At 38.1% G+C, this 21,629-nt stretch overlaps 1 protein-coding gene across 2 annotated transcripts in view; it reads right to left on the reverse strand.

Annotated features, from left to right (window-relative positions):
• Window positions 1-21,629, reverse strand: part of ca16b (carbonic anhydrase XVI b) — a 138,586-nt gene that overhangs the window by 51,800 nt on the left and 65,157 nt on the right. For both annotated transcript variants that reach the window (XM_037763378.1, XM_037763370.1), the window contains exons 3-4: window positions 18,026-18,205; window positions 6,820-6,968 (exon numbers count right to left, since the gene is read on the reverse strand). In XM_037763378.1, coding sequence (XP_037619306.1) covers window positions 6,820-6,968; window positions 18,026-18,205 — 329 coding nt within the window. The remainder of the gene's footprint in view (window positions 1-6,819; window positions 6,969-18,025; window positions 18,206-21,629) is intronic.

A 21,629-nucleotide genomic window follows, 5' to 3' on the forward strand; every position in this document is an offset into this window, starting at 1 on the left:
ATGCTAACACTGCTAAACAAATACCTGGTAAACACACATTACAACTGGTCCTTGTGTTAACAGCCAACGGCAACACAAAAAAAGCCCTCGAGTTGTTTGTCTTCCATCGTATGGCTCCTTATTAACACATATCCACGATGTTGATCATGTGTTACTGTTGCTAACTTGATGGCTGTTGCGAGTCAGACGCTACAAACACACATCATTATTTCACCCTTTTATTGCCCAGAGAGCTCCATGCACTGAAACTTAACACATGCAAAACACAAGCAGATGAAGATTCACCAATTCTGATTGCACGATTCCAATATTATTGCTTATTACACGGCTTTGTTGAATACTCGATTCTGATTCGTCAAACACGGCGTGGCTCGCTGTACATCATCCCTAACATATTTGCTATACACCTAGCGTTTAAGATAACAAAGCACTCGTTCACTCATTTTCCAACACCACTGATTGGTTGTTGGCTTCAGTAACTCCATGTTGGGCTGCACGATTTATCGAATATTAATCGTGATCATGATTTTGGCTTCCAACAATTAAATGAACATGATCCGACTGCGATATTAACATCTAAAAATGCATGCTCAGCTCATAAAAATCTCCGCTGCATATCAAATCAAGCGCCTCCTAAACCATCAGCCAGCCACCAGGGGGTGATCCAGATGTTTTGGCTTCACTTTTAAGGGAGCTGTCATAACTGCTGTGTGTTTACCCTACAGCGTCAGTCTGTGAAAAACGTTCCTGAATGTTGTGGCTGCAGAATAGAAGAGTATTAATAGGGCTGCACGATTATGACCGAAATGATTATCACGATTATTTTGATCAATATTGAGATCACGATTATTATCACGATGATTCATTGATTTTTAGGGACAAAATATTTTTACTGCATTTTCACATTTAAATAAACAGAGCGCTGCTTTCACTTCCATGTTGTGCTGCATTTCAACCGTAAAAAGTTAGAAATGTTACGCTTTTACTTTGTTATTATCATCTATAGTGGTTATTTGTATAAAAACACACAATTCAAATGATTAGGAAATCCTAATTATATATTATAAGCTGCTTAGAGCTAGTGTTAGGAAGTTAAACATGTTATAATTCCTTCTCTAATATCCATTTTATATTGCATTGAAAACATCTCCTTCAAACAACTGGATTTATTCAAGTTTCATGCCAAAAAACTACATTTTACAACATTACATTTAAACGCAACGTGATAGAGTTATAATTTACCTAATCACCTAATACAATAATAGCAGCATCATGGGAATGAATTACAATATAATATGTGTCTGATTAAGTTAAGCCCTAAGTAATATACTGTACTGTATATTACTCCTTTTGGATCCTTATTTTAGGTTTTATTTTGATGCAAAGATTTGTTAATTTGCAGGAATGTAGCAAAACATGAAAGTGAAATTAGTGCTCTGTTAATTTAATTTTGGGGGAAAAGATTTGGTACAATTTTATTTTGCTTCTAGGAGATGCACCGTGAATTAGGAGGACCAGTCTTATTTTGATGCAAAGATTTGTACATTAGCAGGAATGTAGCACCACATGACTGTAAAGCAGAGCTGTGTTTATCTAAATATGAAAGCGTGATAAAAATATTTTGTCCCTAAAAATCCATAAATAATCGTGATCTCAATATTGATCAAAAATAATCACGACTGTCACTTTGCCCAAACTCGATGCGGCATGAGGCTCGTTCAGGCGCGTCCATCAGCTTTTAGTTCCATCACATTTATGTATTTTGTAGTGTTTTCTGTGTTCTCTCTATTTAGTATGCGTGTTGAGCTCTCAGGGTCGCCATATCCATCCCCATTAGTCCTGACTGCAGATATGCTTTCAGTGCTACTGGAGCCTTTCCCTTTCTGAAATGTACTGTACTATACACCCACCCTAACACTTCATACATCTGCAGTACTGAGTGCGTACCCGTCCGAGGGTGTGATTTGTAATCCATGTATAATTAATCTAACCTTGGTGACACCCTAATATATTATTAGAAAAGATCTCCTTATGGTACCCTGAGGCAGAAAAAAAAAAAAATCCACTGTTTCATTTTTCATTGTGCTGTTTGAGCGAACAGGTGGTCCATCTATCGATTTCCCCACTTCACTCCCGTGAAAAAGACCGTGGTTAGATTAATGTCAAGCTCAGGAGCCACAGGCCGAGCAGCCCGTGGTTGCTTTTTTCGTTATTTGTTTTTTTACATGACCATGTTACAAAGGCAGAGCAGCTCTATAATGCAGTTTTTTGAATTTGTCTTTCCACCCCCCTATACACTGAGTGTGAACTATATTTGTGTTTTCAAGCTTCTGAGCAGGTGGAATAAACACTTTTGAGGGTTTTTTTCCCTCCCACCATAAGAGTAAATGCTTTATGCAGTGTGTTATAAGCGACTCATGGCTGTGAGTGTGACTCATTTGAAGTGGAGAGATAATTAGACGGCAGATTGGAAAACAGTCTCTGTTTAGCAGAGACAAATAAGCCCCCGAGCTCAACCTCCAAGGTCACGCTGCTGCTCAACTCTCCAAGAACAAAACATATACACAACAAAACAAAAAGCCAACCCTCTGCTGTTAAAGATCACCGGGTATGTCAAACACAAACATTTATGGACGTGGAGTTTTGCCACGCACGTGTAGTGCTGGATGTAATATAATCGCAAATACATCAAACTCTGTCGAGGCATAAATATGAAATATGAAAATGCCACGTCTTACAGGATGAAGCAGTTCAATGGCCAAAGGCTAGATCCTGCATAACCATGTTCCCCCCTAAAACCATTCATCATTTGATTTCCCTCTTTCACCCTCTGATTCAGAGTGAAATAATACATCATGTTTGATGCATGCAGGCTGACTTATTGATAAAGTGAATCATTTCAGGAAAAAGCAGACCTCCCACTCTGTGTGGCTTCTGCGTTTATGGTGCTCCGTGAAGTACATATACACTATGTAGTTAACAGGAAACATCTTTGCGGATATGTGGATGGAATATTCATTTTTGTACATCCTGCAGCAAAACACTACTGCGTTTCCCGTGAGGATGTGACTGTTAGGTTGCCACGAGTGGCTGCCTTTTGTTGGCCCTATTTTTTTTTTCTAATTTCTTTGAAATTATTCTATGAAATGATTCTTCTTCTTTGAATTGATTTCTCCACGGTGTTACTTACGAAACGTCAGCCTCGTCGTACTGTATGTATGTCAAGTCAATCCTATCAGGGCTGCATGCTCCTGACACGCATGTTAACAGAATTAAACCGTACGAGAAGAGGGTCAATCCTTTTGAGTTAGGAAAAATATTCAGACGTCCTTTGCATCCAAATGGCAGAGCTGTTGGCTGTTTAAAGTGCCGGTACATTAGCAACAAATCCACATTCAGATTCCCTTCATATGCACAAATACTATAAAGAAACCTTTTTTGTCTGATGTAACCCTTCAACGAGACCACTAGTTTTTTTTTTTTCTATGTTCCCAAATGTGTTTTTTTTTTAATACATTTTGAATTGATGGTTATTTAGCCCTATTAATTTATAAACATGTATAGGATTATTATATTTTTTTCATACTATACAGCAGTCATTTCCAAACACTGGGTCGGGAACCACAGATTGGGTTGCAGGAGATTTTATTAAGGCCGTGACACACCGAGCCGACGGTCGGCCGTCGGACAGTTTGACAACAAATTTGTGGACATATCTTTTTCTTTTTGCCAAATCACTATATTTGTTCCTTCTTTTTATAAGCTCAGCTGCTTAACGATCTTTCCACGTGGCCCCTGGCAGGTATGCATCATTATCCTTCCTTATAAAGAGACCATCATCCTTTCATATTTCGAACACATGCCTTGTAATCCATGTTCTCCGACAGAGAGGTCGATGCAAAAAGCCTTGGCCTACACACAAAAACATGTTAAGCCACAGATCTATATTTCACTTCTATAAACGATGCATCTGGAGGGCACCGTTTTCTTCCTCTTGCTCAGCTGTTTGTTTTTTTTTTCAAACGGCTGCCTGAATTGGTCATTAAAGAGAATCTCATTGTCTTATTTAGAAGCACCCCATCAAAGGGGAGCCATATATACGCACAACAGCTTTATAATGGCTGTATATAATCCGGTGCCCTTTAACACTACATTGAACACAAAGTGATGTGGCAAAAATAAATCTAATTACTCAGCCATTCGGCATCAAACGCCATGCTTTGCAGTTGTGAGGGCTCCAAAAGAAACAGGGCCAAGAAACAAACACAGGAGGACTCGAGCTGCGTGTTTGCAGATAGGACGGAGAGAGCCACGCTAACAGCCATTTCCTGTTTTCACACACTGTTATATTTACACTAATTATTAACCATTTGACAATAGAGGGGACGAAAAAAACAAACATTTTATATAACCCTACAAAATGTAAGAGTGTGACACATTTGCAAATTCATTTTAGATAATGAAAAGAAATGGCATTGTGAATCATAAACATTTGAAAAGGCGCTAATAACTAATTATCTGCACCACATGCAAAGAGTGGGATTTGGGCTTTAGTCCAGGAGCCGGAATAAATAAAACCAAAAGGTTTCAGACTTAATACCCTTTATATCTGAGCTACAAGAGTGGCTGATCATTTCTTTTTCTGCTTTCCTTTATTACTTGCAGTCCATTCTCCCCCTTGTTTCCTTTGTCTATTTGTCTTTTGGCTCTAATTGAGAAATGTGTTGTGACCTCATGTAAAAAAAAAAAAAACACTTGCAGAGCAAGAAAAGTAAGAATTTCGTTTAAACTCTACACTGAAACTTTGTTTTTCATCTGCGCCTTTTCACTCTGCTTTCATTGATGTGATATCCTTCACATTCTTATGCATTACATTAACACACATATCTATCTATATATTTTTTACGGATTTCTTATATTTTCAATTATAAATTCTTCTATTTTTATATTATATCTCTTGACTTTTGCGCTGTATCTATTGATATGCACCAAAACACCAATGACAAATGACACCTATGTTCCTTCCGCACATAGCGCACCTAACTGGCAATAAAACAGTTTCTGATTCTGATTCCTACATTGAATCAAAAGATATTACTTGGGAAGATGTTATTATTGTATTATGATTAACAATTGATCATTAAAGGTGGAAAGTATTTCAAGAAAAAATAGTCAGAATCGAAGAAGCAGAGGCTGAGATATTTCAAGGGGAGACGACCCCGGGCAAAAAACATTGTTACACTGGTCAATTTTGAGATTTTGGGCCATTTTGCTTCCATAACATGTCTTCTTTCAGACTAGTGGAAAGAAAACAGCCAAAATACACATTTAGGTGTTTATTTTACTACTCTGTCTTTTTTCCGTCCGTAGATTTCTCCTAAATTCACCAAAAGTTAGCATTAGATAATGCCTCATTTGCATATTTAAACATAATATTTCAAAAACTTGTAATACAAAAAAATAATTGTCTTAATGTAAGTTATTAACTGGGTAAGTTTCATGGTGATATCTATTAGTTAAAGATTATTACCCTATTCATTTGTACTGTCTTCAAAATGCATGGAATTTTACATTCCATATCTTTAAAGGCTGTTTTCTCAAAATATTCAAATATTCTCTCCGCTTCAGTGGCATTTACATAAACCAAACTTTCCAGCTTCATTCATATTTATATTCTGAAGGTTTTCACAGAAGGGTTTTTGTTCATATATGATTCATAGCCTGATTTACGGAACATTTTATTGCTAAAAACATGGCAAAAATGGATTATTTATAGCTGTGAGGCTGTATTTTCTGATTTACATAGTGATAAAAACTAGGGATGGGTCATGATTTTTGATTTTTCATTAAATTCTAAAAAAATCAACTAGTTTATGTGACTATCGTCCTGTCTTAAAAGAATATATTTTCCCTTGTATTAATCGTCGCAGACGCTGCCTGTTAGTAAAGTTACTACCGGTAAAACGTGCGTGGTGCGTTCAGTTCAGCTCTTTTCTGTCAGCGCAGGTGTGTGTGTGTGTGTGTGTGTGTGTGTGTGTTCCCAGTGATTGTCGAATAGTATTTTTGCTTGGAACGCACATCTCTAATAAAAACAGATATCCATAATCCCCTCTGTAAAAACCTTTGACTCTAATATGTCAACAAAATGAAACAAGAATTTTGATTCTGGCTTTATTCAACGTCCAGATTTTTTGGTCTGTAAATGGATGCATATTTAATAATATAATGCCTCATTTGCATATTTAAACATACATTTTCAGAAAACCTGTAGTACAGAAAAGAATTGCCTTGATGTAAGTAATCAACTGGTGGAGTTTCATGGTGATATCTATTAGTTACATTTTTTCACCAGGGATGTGTCCCCTTAACTATCAGTCACTAGAATGGGTTAAGCTCCAAAAATGCTGGATCCTACACTTCCCATAATGCAAATTCATCTTCCTTCTTGGTAAACACCCATACCTTTCAAACTCCACACCCCCAGTTTGTAACGCAGGGTTTCTGTTATACTATATATCATTAAGGGGGGTTTACTTTATTAAGGAAGCCTCTATTTTTCTTTGATTTGACTTTTCAGTGGGTCCATTTCAGCATCATTTGGAAGCCGGCGTTCACCTAAAAATAGCTTTGACCACAGTGAATTTGTTTTTTCTTCTACAATCCTCAGCCTCTTGCCTCTTGGAGATGAGGTACACTGAATTTTTAGAAGCATCAATGTGCTGCCCCCAATTCCGTACCAGGCTCCAATATTCAATATGGACCCTCGTGGCCCCATATTGCACATTTGTCAAAGTGTATTGTAGTGACAGGATGCTTTACCTCTACAGGAAACCGTCTGCCATTTACGCTGTGCTCCGAGCCTGCTGATCCATTACTATGGCCCCAGTGAAACTCCATCTTCTCAGCCTTAAAACGCCCCGGCAGTCCAGCGCCTCTTACAAAGTAGTCATCCTTCAGTAGAACAGCAACTGGAGACAAAGAGGGGGTGAAAGAAAAAAGATGGACTCAAACAAAGAAGGAAAATTAAGTACACTCATGGCAGCAAAAAGGGAGATAGTGAAAGAAGTGATTCGACAGAAGCATCAGAGCGGCGGTGGCTGCTCAATTTTTTTGCTATCTCAAGATCACACCTTAATTCTCATTATCTACATTCGCATCTGTTTTTTTGAAATGACAACTCAATTATCTCATTATCTCAAAATAACACATTTCAGTGCTGTGTGTGGCGTTCGTATTTATTCTATAAGCTTCTGATCCTGAGACGATGCATTATGTTATCTCGAAAATATCAAACAGAATCTGTTTTCTATGATAAAATGACACAATGCAATTTCTTACCTGCTTCAGACAGTGATTACTTTGTTTATCAGTCATTGTCTCTCCCTGTGACACCGTCGGTATGAACTAACAACTTAGCGAAGATGGAAGACGAGCTCTAATTTGTGTTTCATGCGTACGGGAAACTGTGCAAATGCCACATTTCCTTTTCAAGATCAACTTTTTCTTGATGGAATTGGATGTTAAACAAGCTGCTTTGAACACAGACTTGGTTTTGTTTTGAAATTATTACACAGAAAATATATTTTAATTGGGACTCAATATGTGCTTGTATGCTTTCATTAGAGGATGTTTAAAGGGGCTTAGAAAATCTCAAATGATTTGGACTCAGGGGGGACGGAGAGGGACATTTTGCTACCTGGCAACCCCGCAGCCTGACATGGTTAGTTTCTGTCGGATGCTCTATGTGGGGAATCATCACCGCTAGATACAAAATCAGTGGTGGGCGCATTCACAATGATGCCGCTGATGTGAGCACGCCAGGTTCTTACGGTGGCCTTGACGTCCCATTGGTTAACTGTGGGGAGCTGAGGTGAACGGCTTCAGACAAAAAGTCACTCTCTCATAAACTTGTTGCATGGTTCGCTAGGAAGACATAATGGCATTCGCCTTCTTTGTTATCGTCTTTTGTTACAGCAAGGCTGTAACGCCGAATAGCAAGCATTTTTTAAATTTCCTCTCGTGCAAGGTTATTACCACTTTCTGCACTGCTGGAGGTTTGACATTTTGGTTCCAGAAGATCTTGTAGTGTAGGCGTTTCATTGCAGCATTTTTTGTATGCAGTGATACTATAAGTTATGGTTATTAATGTCCCGTGAAGGCATTGTGATAGTATTTACAGTAACTGTGTTTCATCAGCATACACACAAAAATATGGCTTTAAAAATATGACTTTGCAAGAGTTTATGTGCAAAAATACCGTATTTTATGACATTTAATTTACGGGTGATTTTGTTACAATGAACTGCTGAGTTAAGTGTAAATATTAGGGCTGTCAAAGTTAATGTGATAATAACGCGTTAAGGCAAATTCGTTTTAACGCCACCAATTTCTTCAACGTATTAACACAACTTGTGATTTTTAGGTTGTAGCGGGCTCAGTTTTAAAGTTAGAGTGAAGATACTGGTATCATATGAAACTAGAAAAAAATGAAAGAATCCATTGGTAATCATACTATATATGTCACACATACACTAAATATTGGTGAGGAATAACTGGCATGGGCATTTTCAAAGGGGTCCCTTGACCTCTGACCTCCAGATGTGTGAATGTAAATGGGTTCTATGGGTACCCACGAGTCTCCCCTTTACAGACATGCCCACTTTATGATAATCACATGCAGTTTGGGGCAAGTCATAGTCAAGTCAACACACTGACACACTGACAGATGTTGTTGCCTGTTGGGCTGCAGTTTGCCATGTTATGATTTGAGCATATTGTTTTATACTAAATGCAGTACCTGTGAGGGTTTCTGGACAATATCTGTCATTGTTTTGTGTTGTTCATTGATTTCCAATAATAAATATATACAAACATTTACATAAAGCAAGTATATTTGCCCACTCCCATGTTGATAAGAGCATTAAATACTTGACAAATCTCCCTTTAAGGTACATTTTGAACAGATACAACAATGTGCGATTAATTTGCGATTAATCATGGAGAATCATGCGATTAATCACAATGAAATATTTTAATCGATTGACAGCCCTAGTAAATCAACAGTGAGTATATAAGTTCAGATTTTAATTTGATACGTCTTCACATGGCCTGAGGTCTATATCACCGTATTTCATTTCTGGGAACATTTTCTCTGAATATAGTCAGTTATAGTAAGTTTTGGTCTCAATTCTAAACTAAACCAAAGTGTGAAAACTAAAATTAATTGAATTTCAAAATGATTTTGCTTATTTTGTGGAATTTGTCATTTTCCTTATGAGCTTGCTTGCTTACTATTAGGTTATTCAATAACCAAATAGCCCTTCTGTGTGGAGTTTGCATGTTCTCTCCCCGCTTTCCTCCCACAGTCCAAACACATGCAGGATAGGTTAATTGTTGCCTTTAGCGCGACACTGAATAGGATGCGCGGTTACAGACAATGGAGGGATGGAATAACTCAATATTCAAGTAAATGTAGTTCCTAGTTTTCAATATAATTTTTTTTTTTATCCAATATTCTCTTCTTACCTATCAAAAGCCTGTGATTCAGAAAGAGAAGCAGGAATAAAAACCTTTCAACTGCATGAGAAATATTTCTGCAAAATTGAACTCTCGAGAATTTAACCTCAATAACCTGAAAAAATTATATCTTTTACTAGATATTGGTGTTCGCCTAAAAAGAGCTGATCATCTCAAACGGCACAATAACATATGACACCACAGCTTTTGTATGTTGTCGCTATCTGCCAAAAAATAAAGGTCTGGTAACTCCAAAATGTCTCATTTCGTTGGAGAAAAAATGTCATTGTTACTCGCTTTTAGCCCTTTTGAAATCCTGCCGTGGCTTTTCTGAGAGGGGTTTTCTAATGGTCATAACATTTCTCACAATTTATAATGGGCCATGTAATCCTCCTCCTGAGGTTAAAACAGATATTACTGCTGCTATGAGCTTTTTTACATGACAACAGCAATTTGGATTCCCCTTAAAAGTTCAGCCTGTCTGCTTTTTTTCTTCCTGGAAACCAACATTTGTAAACGTACTCAGCGGTGTCATGTAAGGGCGACTTTAAGCTGCAGTAGTTCTCCTAGTTTTCAATGACATCCAAAAAAAACACCATCATGACAAGGCACATTACCATCCCTTCTGCTGTCCTGGCTGATCTTACATGTATCTATAACCATTTTATCACATCTACGTTTGACATCATTAGCCAGATTAGAGCCGGTGCTGTGTCGGCTGATCCCCCCCAGAACCCTCTGATACGGACGGCCCACTTTTAATCATATCACACAAAGTGAACCAAGAGGATGAGCATATTTGTACAAGCAAACAGACTGTCAGTAAACACAGATGACATGATGAACAAGCTGTGCAGAGGGAACGGATGACATCAAGGTAAGTGAAACAGATCACCATGCGGTGATTACTAGCTAGGAGGAATCGTGACAAGAGCGAGATCCAGAGAGAAGAGGAGGAAGAGAGAGACGAGGAGATCTGAAGAGAGAGGAACCTTCGTGCGATGAGGGATGAGCTGAGCCCCTGTCGTGAGGCAATACAGAATCTGCCAGCAGCATTAACGTGCCAGTGCTGCTTAAGCTGATGACCCACAGTACGAAGGAAAATGTCTCAGATGGAGCAGATTTACGAGATTGAAAGCATCAGGTCAAAGCGAAAAATCCGTCGGAAAGAACGACCCGTCGTCATCATGATCATACATATGCAACTCTTTTGCAAAAAACGCATACATATATTCACAAGGATGGTAATGAATCCTTGTTTCTGCTGTTGTTCTATTAGTGTAATCCTGTCTGCAACACAAGGAAAGTCAAGGAAAGGGGATGCTGGCTGCTGGTCATGGGAGTTTCATTAGAAATGCGGCCCTGGTTGTGTTTGAACCCTCCAACAGCAGAGTAGGAATTAGAAGCTAAGCCAAAAAGACCTTGAATCACAGCCAGTGAGAGAAGGGGAGTGTGTGTGAAAGTAAATCCTTGATCAATGCAAATGTCTCTGGAGGCCCTCCGATTCCTCATGAATTCGGTTGAGAGTTGTTTGAAATTTTTACTGAGAAATGTTTTGTTGAGGAACGCCGCTTGAATGGCGGCCAATCAGCTCGATCTCAAAGCGGGTCAAGGCACAAGGGAATGTTGTGAAATCAATCTCGATGAACTTCTGAAGATCTATTCACTCAGTTCTTAATTACAACATTGACTTTTAAATAGCATGAAGGATGTTAGAGCCCCTCTGTGCAGGATTGGAACATTTGGACCTCAGCACCCCCTAGTGACAGCATCAAAAAAAAAAAAAAAAGACACTGTCAGGGTTTTTTCCTGGCTCAGAATGGGCCTGGGCGGGACTACGCACGCCAGTTAAGTATGATCGGTCCATGGACAGTACAGGCTATGAGTCGGTATTACCTAATTTAACAGGAATCTATGCTTTCATCCTATCATTTCTGATGATTTGATAAACACAGATGTCTATAAAGTGCTGCAGGAATAAGTCCTAAAACCCAGAAATGAGTCAGCATTTTAGATTCCTGAAATAAGGTATGTGGTTAACACAAGCTTCAAGATCAAAAGTTAACGGAATAATAACACGTTAGCGCAAATTTTTTTTTTAGGTTGTAGCGCGCTCAGTTTTAAAGCTAGAGTGAAGATACTGGCATCATATGAAACTAAAAAACGAATGGATCCATTGGTACCAACTAGGGGTGGAACGGTTCAGAAAATTCACGGTTCGGTTCATATCACGGTTTTGGGGACACGGTTTTCGGTTCGGTTTCGGTACATTTATGTTACAGCGAGGAGGTCATGTTGTAATTTCAACATGCTTTTCATTTATTTGGTAAATATAAGTTAACAAATGTTTGCCTTAACAAAAGTATGGCTTACATAAAGAACATAAACACTTCTTCACTGTCAAATCTGAAATGAAACAATAGGTCTTCTACAGTTATTAGTGCAAATGTTATTTTCATATTGGGGGTGGCTGTGGCTCAGAGGGTAGAGCAGGTTGTCCACCAATCGGAAGGTCGGTGGTTCGATCCCCAGCTGCTCCGGGTCACATGTCGATGTGTCCTTGAGCAAGACACTTAACCCCAAATTGCTCCCGAAGGCATAGCCATCGGTGTGTGAATGAGTATTTAGATTAGATCCTGATGGGCAAAGTTGGCACCTTAGCAGCCTCTGCTATCAGTGTGTGAATGGGTGAATACTGACATGTAGTGTAAAGACTAGAAAAGCGCTACATAAGTCCAAGTCCATTTACCATATAAATATGATGTAATTATAGACTAAGGCCATCAACATTAATTGAAGTTTAAGCATAACTATACTAAAAAAAAAAAGAACAGTATAACATACAGTATGTCTCAATTCCCTGATTATCAGCTCTTAATTGAAAGATTAGTTTGTCCACTCAAAAAGTGCAGTTATTTGGAAAGGAATACGGTTGGATCTCTGTACCACTGTGTTATTTAAAAATAATTAATAAATATAAAACACATTACAGGGATTGTGCTGCTGGAATTACTGTGTTGCTTATAAGTGTATAGCGTGGCTCAAGTAACGTTACGTTAATCATATGCTGAAATCCAGCGTCCTCCACGACTGCATAAGGCTGCATATCTTTCACGATAAACCTCCCCAGTGCTGTAGTTATGTTTTGCCCTGTCTGAATCTGCATGTAGAGGCTGTTTAAATGCTGCAGGGAGAAGGATCTGCTCTTTCCTACCCAACTCTCTTCTTCTTAAGCTATCAACGGACACACGTGTTGCATAGTGCTCACACAGTCGCTGTTTTATCCACCACTTTTTTACGTCATTTTCATAGGTAACACTAAATCCGTAATGCTCCCATACAGCAGAGCGAAACGAAGCTGGTGGATCCTCTAACTGTACTTTATCGTGTCCGCTCGCCATTTCCTAAACTGACTGACGCACTCTGCACTTCATCCGTGCCAACTGAGAAGGAGGCTGGGTCCATGGATGTATTAAGAGAACAGCTGGGTCACGCTTCATCAATGCGTCATATCTTTGGGGTACAACACATGCGCAGTAAAATCTCATCTACATTGCCAAAATTGAGTCAATAGCAACGCATGACCACAGCTTCAGTTACACTGCGCATGTGTTATACCCCATACCTCAAGACCCATGTCCGCCTGTGTCCCAGCCTTCTTCAATAGGCCTTGATTTCTAGTGTGACAATAAACGGGAGCCTAACTCTACATGAAAAAAATACACAATCGGCCTCATAACTTATTTCAAATGAACCGAACAATTCATACGAACCGTGACTAGCGAACCGAAAGGTTTGGAGTTTTTACCTGAACCGTTCCATCCCTAGTACCAACCATGTCATACTAGCTTGTATGCCGGTCATAGTCAAGTCAGCACACTGACACACTGACAGCTGTTGTTGCTTGTTGGGCTGCAGTTTGCCATGTTATGATTTGAGCATATTTTTTTATGCTAAATGCAGTACCTGTGAGGGTTTCTGGACAATATCTGTCATTGTTTTCTGTTTTTTAATTGATTTCCAATAATAAATATATACATACATTTGCATAAAGCAAGAATATTTGCTCACTCCCATGTTGATAAGAGCATTGCATATTTGGCATATCTCCCTTTAAAGTACATTTTGAACAGATAAAAAAAGTGTGATTAATTTGTGATTAATCGCGATTACCTGTGGACAATCATGCGGTTAATCACGATTAAATATTTTAAAACTTGCTTATCCAGCGCCAGCCTCAGGTGTAAAAGATTGCGGCCGTGGATGAGAAGGAGTTAGCTGTTGGAAGTAAAAGACGTATTTAAGTTTATGTTCTGAGGTTGTACAGTTGTTTAATAAACTGCTATTAAACACATAAGATCCTCTATTGAATTGCTATTTTATTCTCCATTCTTATCATTTTGGCGCTGGTGATCTTCCTTCGAGCCAATAAAATTCCTCTAATGCAGGAAAAACCCCGGACCGTGGGAGACAGAAATGTGTGCCAATGTACACGGCAATAACGATTATTAAGGAAAATGCTTAAAATTGGCTTCCAATGTGTCAAAATCTTGTATCTTCAATAACAATGTCAGCTATATTGTACTTTAAAGAAGCTATAATCTGTATTTTTTATACCTACAATGTATGACAATGTGAAAACAATATGAAAATGTGAAAGGATTTTGCTCTTTGTGATGAACCTACAGAGAAATTATCACCTGAATCTGCCACTCCCCTCAGGATTACAGAGCTTTACAGCGAGTTTCAGCTCATCGGTTGGCTGTCTGGCCCACAACTTTACTGTTTTGGTTCACTCTCATCGCTCTCATGAAGCCAAAAAGCTCTAAAAACCCGACTGTATTCTACCTGCTCAGCACCAAATGGCAAACAGACCTACAGACTAGCTGGTGAACATAGTGGAGCATTTAGCAGCTAAAGAGACAGATATTTCCCTCAAGAGTTGGTGGAGCCCAAATACAGAGTGAAAATTGGAATTACACTCATCAGGCGGCCAGAAACACGACTCCAAATAAATGATAATGTTGCTCTACAACTGCTGAATTAAATAATATATAAAAAAAAACAGTTATTGTAGGTTTAAATCATCAGTGATGAAATGAAAAGTTGATAAAGGCAGCTAGATCGCATTGGTATGAGCAATATGAACTGCTCACATATACATGTAAAATGGTCATCCTCTGGTGCACTTCTGACTGAAGGCTTTTACGTTTGAGACTAAACATATGGGACTAGATGCATCCCTCACCCCCCCAGTCTCATGACAATATATTGTATATGAATGGACAAAGAGGTATATGATGTGTGAAACATGAGAGGCGAAGATGAGAGGAGATACTGGCGTAGTTGAATTTTCATGATACAAAATGCTATAAGCGGTGATCAGAGTTGACAGCAGTCGGGTAATAGATAAGCAAAGTGTCACTAACGGGCCACCGCTCGGCTCCTGAGGACCTCAGCGCTGTGACAACCACACAATGACAACAATGGGCTTGGATACACTCGGCCGTGTTTGACGTCATCTTTAACAACTTCAGTACAATTCACACAACAAAAGATTGTCAAGGACGGCGCACGAAAAAAAAAAAGATTCTGGACTTGGGCGAAACATAACGTATCGAGACTGCAGTAAGAGGACTTCGAAGGCCAAGGATTCATTTTTGAGGTGAACAAATGCATCGCATTCAAAACTTTAAAAACTGGCATCCAAGAAAATGAAGGACAAATACCTGCGAGGATCAATAACTAACACTAAAAAATGTAGTCCATGAACACATTCATCCACATTTCTATTGATAAAGAAAGGCGATCAAATGCAGCCCTGAAAGTAAATGTTAAGAAAAGTTTACCCACTGCTTTTGACTTTATTCTCAACTTTGGTTGTTAGGCTTTGGTAGAAATGAGCATCAGCTAACCAATTAAAGAACACGCTATATTCTCAAGTGCATTCCACCTTGGTAATGTAATATTTCATTTCAATCAAATACGCAATGTTTCAACGAGCAATAAAGTCTACCTGTCGTGTCACGGTAATTCTTGTAACGACACACCATAGTTCAATAAACACAAACAAAACAGGTTCCTCATTTAGGGCAAACTCATTTTAAATCAATATCACAACACTGTGAGGTGAATTTTGCTAAATATTAAATTGACCTCTTCTAAACAGCGTGTGCATAATCATATTTTGTGGTAATATTGTTCCATTTTCCTGATTTTCACAGTGCTTAGCCATCGAAAATTCCCTCTGTACTGTTTGTGCCCAAAATTACAGCCAGCCGTGTTATTTCCATCTTTGTAAATAAGCAGCCCGCAGCATTGCTCGGCTGTCCCAGCGGTCTTGGTTGTCATGGAGGCTAACAACTCTCATTATGATCAAACGCAAAAGATGAAACTACTCTCTGAGAGAAACAGTGCCAGAAGCAGAGGAGATCAATTAAGGTCAGGATTTTCACACCAATGGTCCACGGATTAGCTGATTGAAAAAAAGAAAAAAATAGTGGCAATGGTTTTGAAGTAGCAGTTTATCAAGTGAGCTCCAAAATGTTTCTGTAAACAAGGCATGCAGGCTGATACAAAGAGGATGGGGAGAGATAAAGGAGAGCAGTACAATGAAGGCAATAATAAACCACTGATAGGTTTACAAGAATCCCGACAGACAGATACTATTATGTTGTGGTTGTTATGAGCTTCACTGGAACATTAGAGGTTGGATTCGCCATTGGAAGTCCTTAAAATCTGTCAGGTGGTATGTGATATGGATAACGGATTTTATCACTGTGTATATACATTTATATGACATTGTCTGTATATATTTTCTAATGGTAAACTATCTGGAAATTCAGCTGTTTATAGATAAGAAAAATAAAAAAGAGAAACAATGAACACATATAATGTCTGGTTTTGGCTAATCCAGTAAATTAAAAACTTCATAACAGTGTTGCAAAAATCCTGTAAATCAAAATACTGCTATAAGACTTTCCTCCTAAATAATCAAGCAACCTGCCTGCAATGGTCTAATACAAGCAGAAGTAAAGTGGATGAAAGGGATAGCCACCTTTTAAGACCAAATGTTCGCTGCTGCCGTTATAGACTATAGACTATAGGTTATAGGCTATAGGCTATAGATTATAATTTACAGTCTTTAATGCACAGATTTTGCACATTTTTAGATTATAATTTACAGTCTTTAATGCACATTTTTTGTAATATGTACATATTATCTGTTACTTTATGTACATATTGTAATATGTACATACCTGTCACTGTAAATATAAATCCTACTCATTGTACATACAGTATATAGACATCTTCTCACATCCAGTCCATGTATATCCACCCAGTATTTATTTCTTTGCACTATTTGTATTGTTTAGAACTTCCAGAACACGTGACTTGTACATATAATATTATTATTGTATTATTTTATTCTGTTATTTATTTTCTGTGTTAGTGCAGTGAGAGAGCTGCATAAAACCGGAGTCAAATTCCATGTATGTTTATACTTGGTGAAATAAACCTGATTCTGATTAAGTGAAATGACAGAACACAATTAGGGGTGGGCGATATATATCGAATATACTCGATGTATTGCGTCTTGTTCTATGTGGGATGTACTAAATGACTATATCATAAATATTGTTCCGTAATTTTTTTAAGCCGCCGGCATGTGACTCCCTTTGGCGTGTTTTTTCTCCTGCAGCTCTTTGTAGAGTATAAGCATGGATGTGCGTATGGGCGTGTGTGTTTTTATCTGGAGGGAGGCTGGAAACAGAGAGAGAGCCTGGAGAGAGAACTGAAAACGTGAAGCGCCAATGCCAGTTTATCCGTGTTGAGGTCGGTAAAGGTGATGGAATATGCCAGCCTATACTTTGAAAAAGACGTTCAAACTAACCCCCACGTTGTGTTGCGGTACGTGTATATACCAGGCGTTACACTAAGAGCGTACTGGCTTCAAAATAAAAATAAAAGCAAGCAAGAACTGACTTCAAAATAAAAGTGAGAAATAAAACAAAATGAATAAATATTAAATAATAAATAAAATGAACGATAGTTTTAAAAAAAAAAAAATACCGCCTGCAAAATGTATTTCGGAGAAAAATTGAATTTAAATTGTGTGAATAATTAGTTACTTATTTAATTAATTAGTAACTTAATAAGAATACATTTCCAAAGACCAATCTGACTTCAATATGACAGTACACCACTTCAGAGCACTGGCATGATCATACACATCAAAAAGGTTAAATCAAACATGTTATTTTAGAGAAAATATGAAAATATGAAAATATTATATTGTATATTGCGATATAGCCTATAAAAAATCTCTTGTCAACTGAATATTTTCTAACGCACAGTATATTGCAGTCATATTGGTCAACTCTGCACCCATCCCTTGAAGTTTACAATGACAATAAATCAGAAATTTGAATTTTTGTATCATTATGTCAGTGTGTTAAATGTGATTTAAGATCAAATCTAATCCGTAAACAAATTCTTTGATGCCAACCTGTCTTTCCAGTGTTTTTCATGGTGGTCTGGTTGGAGGACTCGGCGTTGAACTTGTCAAACACTAGCTCCTGGTACTCCTCCGAAACCAAAGCATGTTCATCTCTGATGTCCACAGGTGATTGGTTCTTCGCAGCACATTCTGGGTATGAGGAAGGCCAGCCTCGAGGTCCATGGCTTCCTGCAGAAATAGAAGAAACAAGAGCTTATGAGAAATGTAGACTAGTCCACAGAATTCCCCTTTTGTCTAGGGATTTTAGCTATAACACACACAAAATTAGAAACACTGTGACAATATTACTGCTACAGCAACGGCGGCTGCAGGGTTCAATATGCCCTTAAACGGAAATTGAGAGAAAGAAGACAATACTTCTTTTCATTCAACTGCAGTGCCCTCTAAACCCCTCCAACAGCTGCGAAAACATGTAAACACAATGAAAATTCATCATCTGGCTACAGGCAATTCCAGCGTTAATTGTCCATACATGATATAAATATCCAAATGAGGCAGTGCTACAGTGCTGCACGTACTGAAACGGAGCGTAGAATGGGTGCAGAGTTAATGTGGGTCTTTGCTTTGGATAGGTTTTGAAAAAAACAACAAAAAAAAACATTACACAAAATAGGCTATTCAATAGAAAATACTCCACTTTAACAATTAATGTGCAGTGTGTGCTGCAAACGAACTTCCTGTAGAATCCCCCATCCACTGTCTGCTCTTTTAATCCTCTATCCCCTACAGTGGCGCTTCTACAAAGGAATAATCCACAACCGACAGGGGTCCCCTTGATCTCTTCTCGGGTACAATGGGCCAACGCAACAACAAAAGCTGAGGGATCAGGGGAACAAGGAAGCATGCATGGATTTTAACTTTTCTGGGTTAACACAATATTCATGATCCCATTCCCTACAGATATATGGCAACTTTGCTACTGGCTCATGAAAAAGATATGAGAACCCCTCTTTAATAAAACACCCTGGATCAAGGGTGGCTTTATGTCTTGTAATGTATAAACACCTCGCAGCCAAAGACGCTGTGTGCTCGAGTCCCTCGAAAAAGACAGCGCCATTCAGGATTATTCTGAAATATCCAATGTTTTACCACGTCAGCCAGTGAACAACCATAAAATGTGCATATTGGGGAGCGCAGACGCATAAACAGGAATCATTTCATTTATCTCTCCAATGAATATGTCACTAGGTTATAGGAAAAGACTGCACTAAACACTTTTAGATTATAATTTACGGTCTTTAATGCAGTTTTTGAAAAATTTTAGATTATAATTTAAAGTCTTTAATGCACATTTTATGCACATTTTTAGGTTATAATTCAGTCTTTAATGCACATTTTTTGCACATTTTTAGATTATAATTCACAGTCTTTAATGCACATTTTTTGCACATTTTTAGATTATAATTCAGTCTTTAATGCACAGTTTTTGAAAAATTTTAGATTGTAATTTACAGTCTTTAATGGACATTTTTTTGTAATATGTACATATTAGCTGTTACTTTATGCACATATTGTAATATGTACATACCCGTCACTGTAAATATAAATCCTACTCATCGTACATACAGTATATAGACATATTCTCACATGTACATAATCATCCAGTCCATGTATATCCATCCAGTATTTATTTCTTTGCATTATTTGTATTGTTTACAACTTCCAGATCACCTGACTTGTATATATAATATTATTATTATATTCTTTTATTCTGTTGAAAAAGATATGAGAACCCTTCTTTAATAAAACACCCTGGATCAAGGGTGGCTTTATGTCTTGTAATGTATAAACACCTCGCAGCCAAAGACGCCGTGTGCTCGAGTCCCTCGAAAAGACAGCGCCATTCAGGATTATTCTGAAATATCCAATGTTTTACCACGTGAAACAACCATAAAACATGCATATTGGGGAGCGCGGACGCATAAACAGGAATCATCTCATTTATCTCTCCAATGAATATGTCACTAGGTTATAGGAAAAGACTGCACTAAACACCGTTAAGCCCTTGGAGATGTCTCCGATTTGTCCACTGACTTAAATTACGATCAATTGTCTTCTAAACACCACCTGTAGGATTATGGGCTGGCGAGGTCTGGATTGCATTTTAAATGTTGGAATGTGCTGCGTGTCTAACTAATGACTGCATTAGTAAGCGGGATTAAATTTGTCAGTCACGGCTTTAGACTTACCAATATGTCTGTACCAGTACAACTCCCAATATTTCACATCCTGGAACAGAGCCCATTATGAATGCAATACTATTATTATAAGGCAAGAGAAAGCTGCTTGCCAATCAGAAATACACCGAAGGGATTTATATAAAATGGAGTCAATCACACCGTATTCAAATAAAAAGTGTTCTGTGTACAAAATCCTCTGTTAAGCCTTCATGTAGATGAATATATATATATTTATCTATTATTTTCCATTCCATTAGATTTGTGCTTGCTGATAAGCTAGCCATAACCTTGCCATCAACATGGAAGTTGTCGGAAGCTAAATTTAACTCAATTAGTTCCGTTAAACAATACTTTGATTAAAGGTTAAAGCTCTGTGAAGCAATAGCTTTTAAATCAACACTGAAGCTAATGAATCCCTGTAATGTAAAAGCCTGGCTACCAAGGCCAGTCCCACTGAGAATCGACAACACAATCAATAGAAGAGAGCTGAAGAAAAAAGTCGGACATCTAGCAAAGCTAAAAAAAAGAGGCAGACATTAGCCTCAGGAGTTTGATAGACCAAACAGTAAAAAAAAAAAAAAAACCAGGGGTCAGAAAGAGGACTGCAGTGGGATTCCCAGGGTGTTGTTACTAACTCAATTCTTTGCCATTTAAATTAAAGTCCAAAGAAAATTGATTTGTTTGGCCTTTGTTGCTCATTTTATATGCCATAACTTACCTGAATATAGATAACTATTTTATTATTTCTGGCACTACGTCATTGGCCTTGCAGTGAAATAAATGCCCGGCCTACGTCTGGAGCCACAGAGCTATAGACCAGACCAAATCATCCAGGCAGGCCGATATCAGCTTATTGCAGATATATTGCTATCGGTGTGTGTGTACTGTTAGGTTGTCCCGAATACCATTTTTTGGGCTTCGAAGCTTCGGTGAGATATATCCGAAGGTCTTCGAAGCTTTGCGGCACAGCTTGGTGCAGTGCAGCGCAAAATTACAGGACAGAAATGCTAAAGTAGGCTTGAGGTAATATAGAAACATTTGTCACCGTTACATAGGTCGTCCACCAGAGAGCACTGACAAGTAGATTTTCAACACTGTACCATTAGCATGCAAAAACATTAATTTCAGCCTGTGTAGCTGATTTTGTTTGGGATGCACCGATCCAACATTTTCCGTTCAGATACCGATATGATACCTGGGCTTAGGGTATTGGCTGATACAGAATACCGATCCGATACCAGTGTTTCATTAATAATCTGTATGCCTCACTGCGTGGAAGTGACTGGGATCATTCTTTTATGTGTAAGGCAACATCAGGATTGACTTAAACATTGCTTTCCTAACTTTGTAAAACTAAATGTAACAAATAAATACATATATAAATGTAGTGAATTGTTATTTATTATCAAAAT

Source organism: Sebastes umbrosus, chromosome 1, assembly GCF_015220745.1.
Source record: "Sebastes umbrosus isolate fSebUmb1 chromosome 1, fSebUmb1.pri, whole genome shotgun sequence".
Classification (NCBI taxonomy): Eukaryota; Metazoa; Chordata; class Actinopteri; order Perciformes; family Sebastidae; genus Sebastes; species Sebastes umbrosus.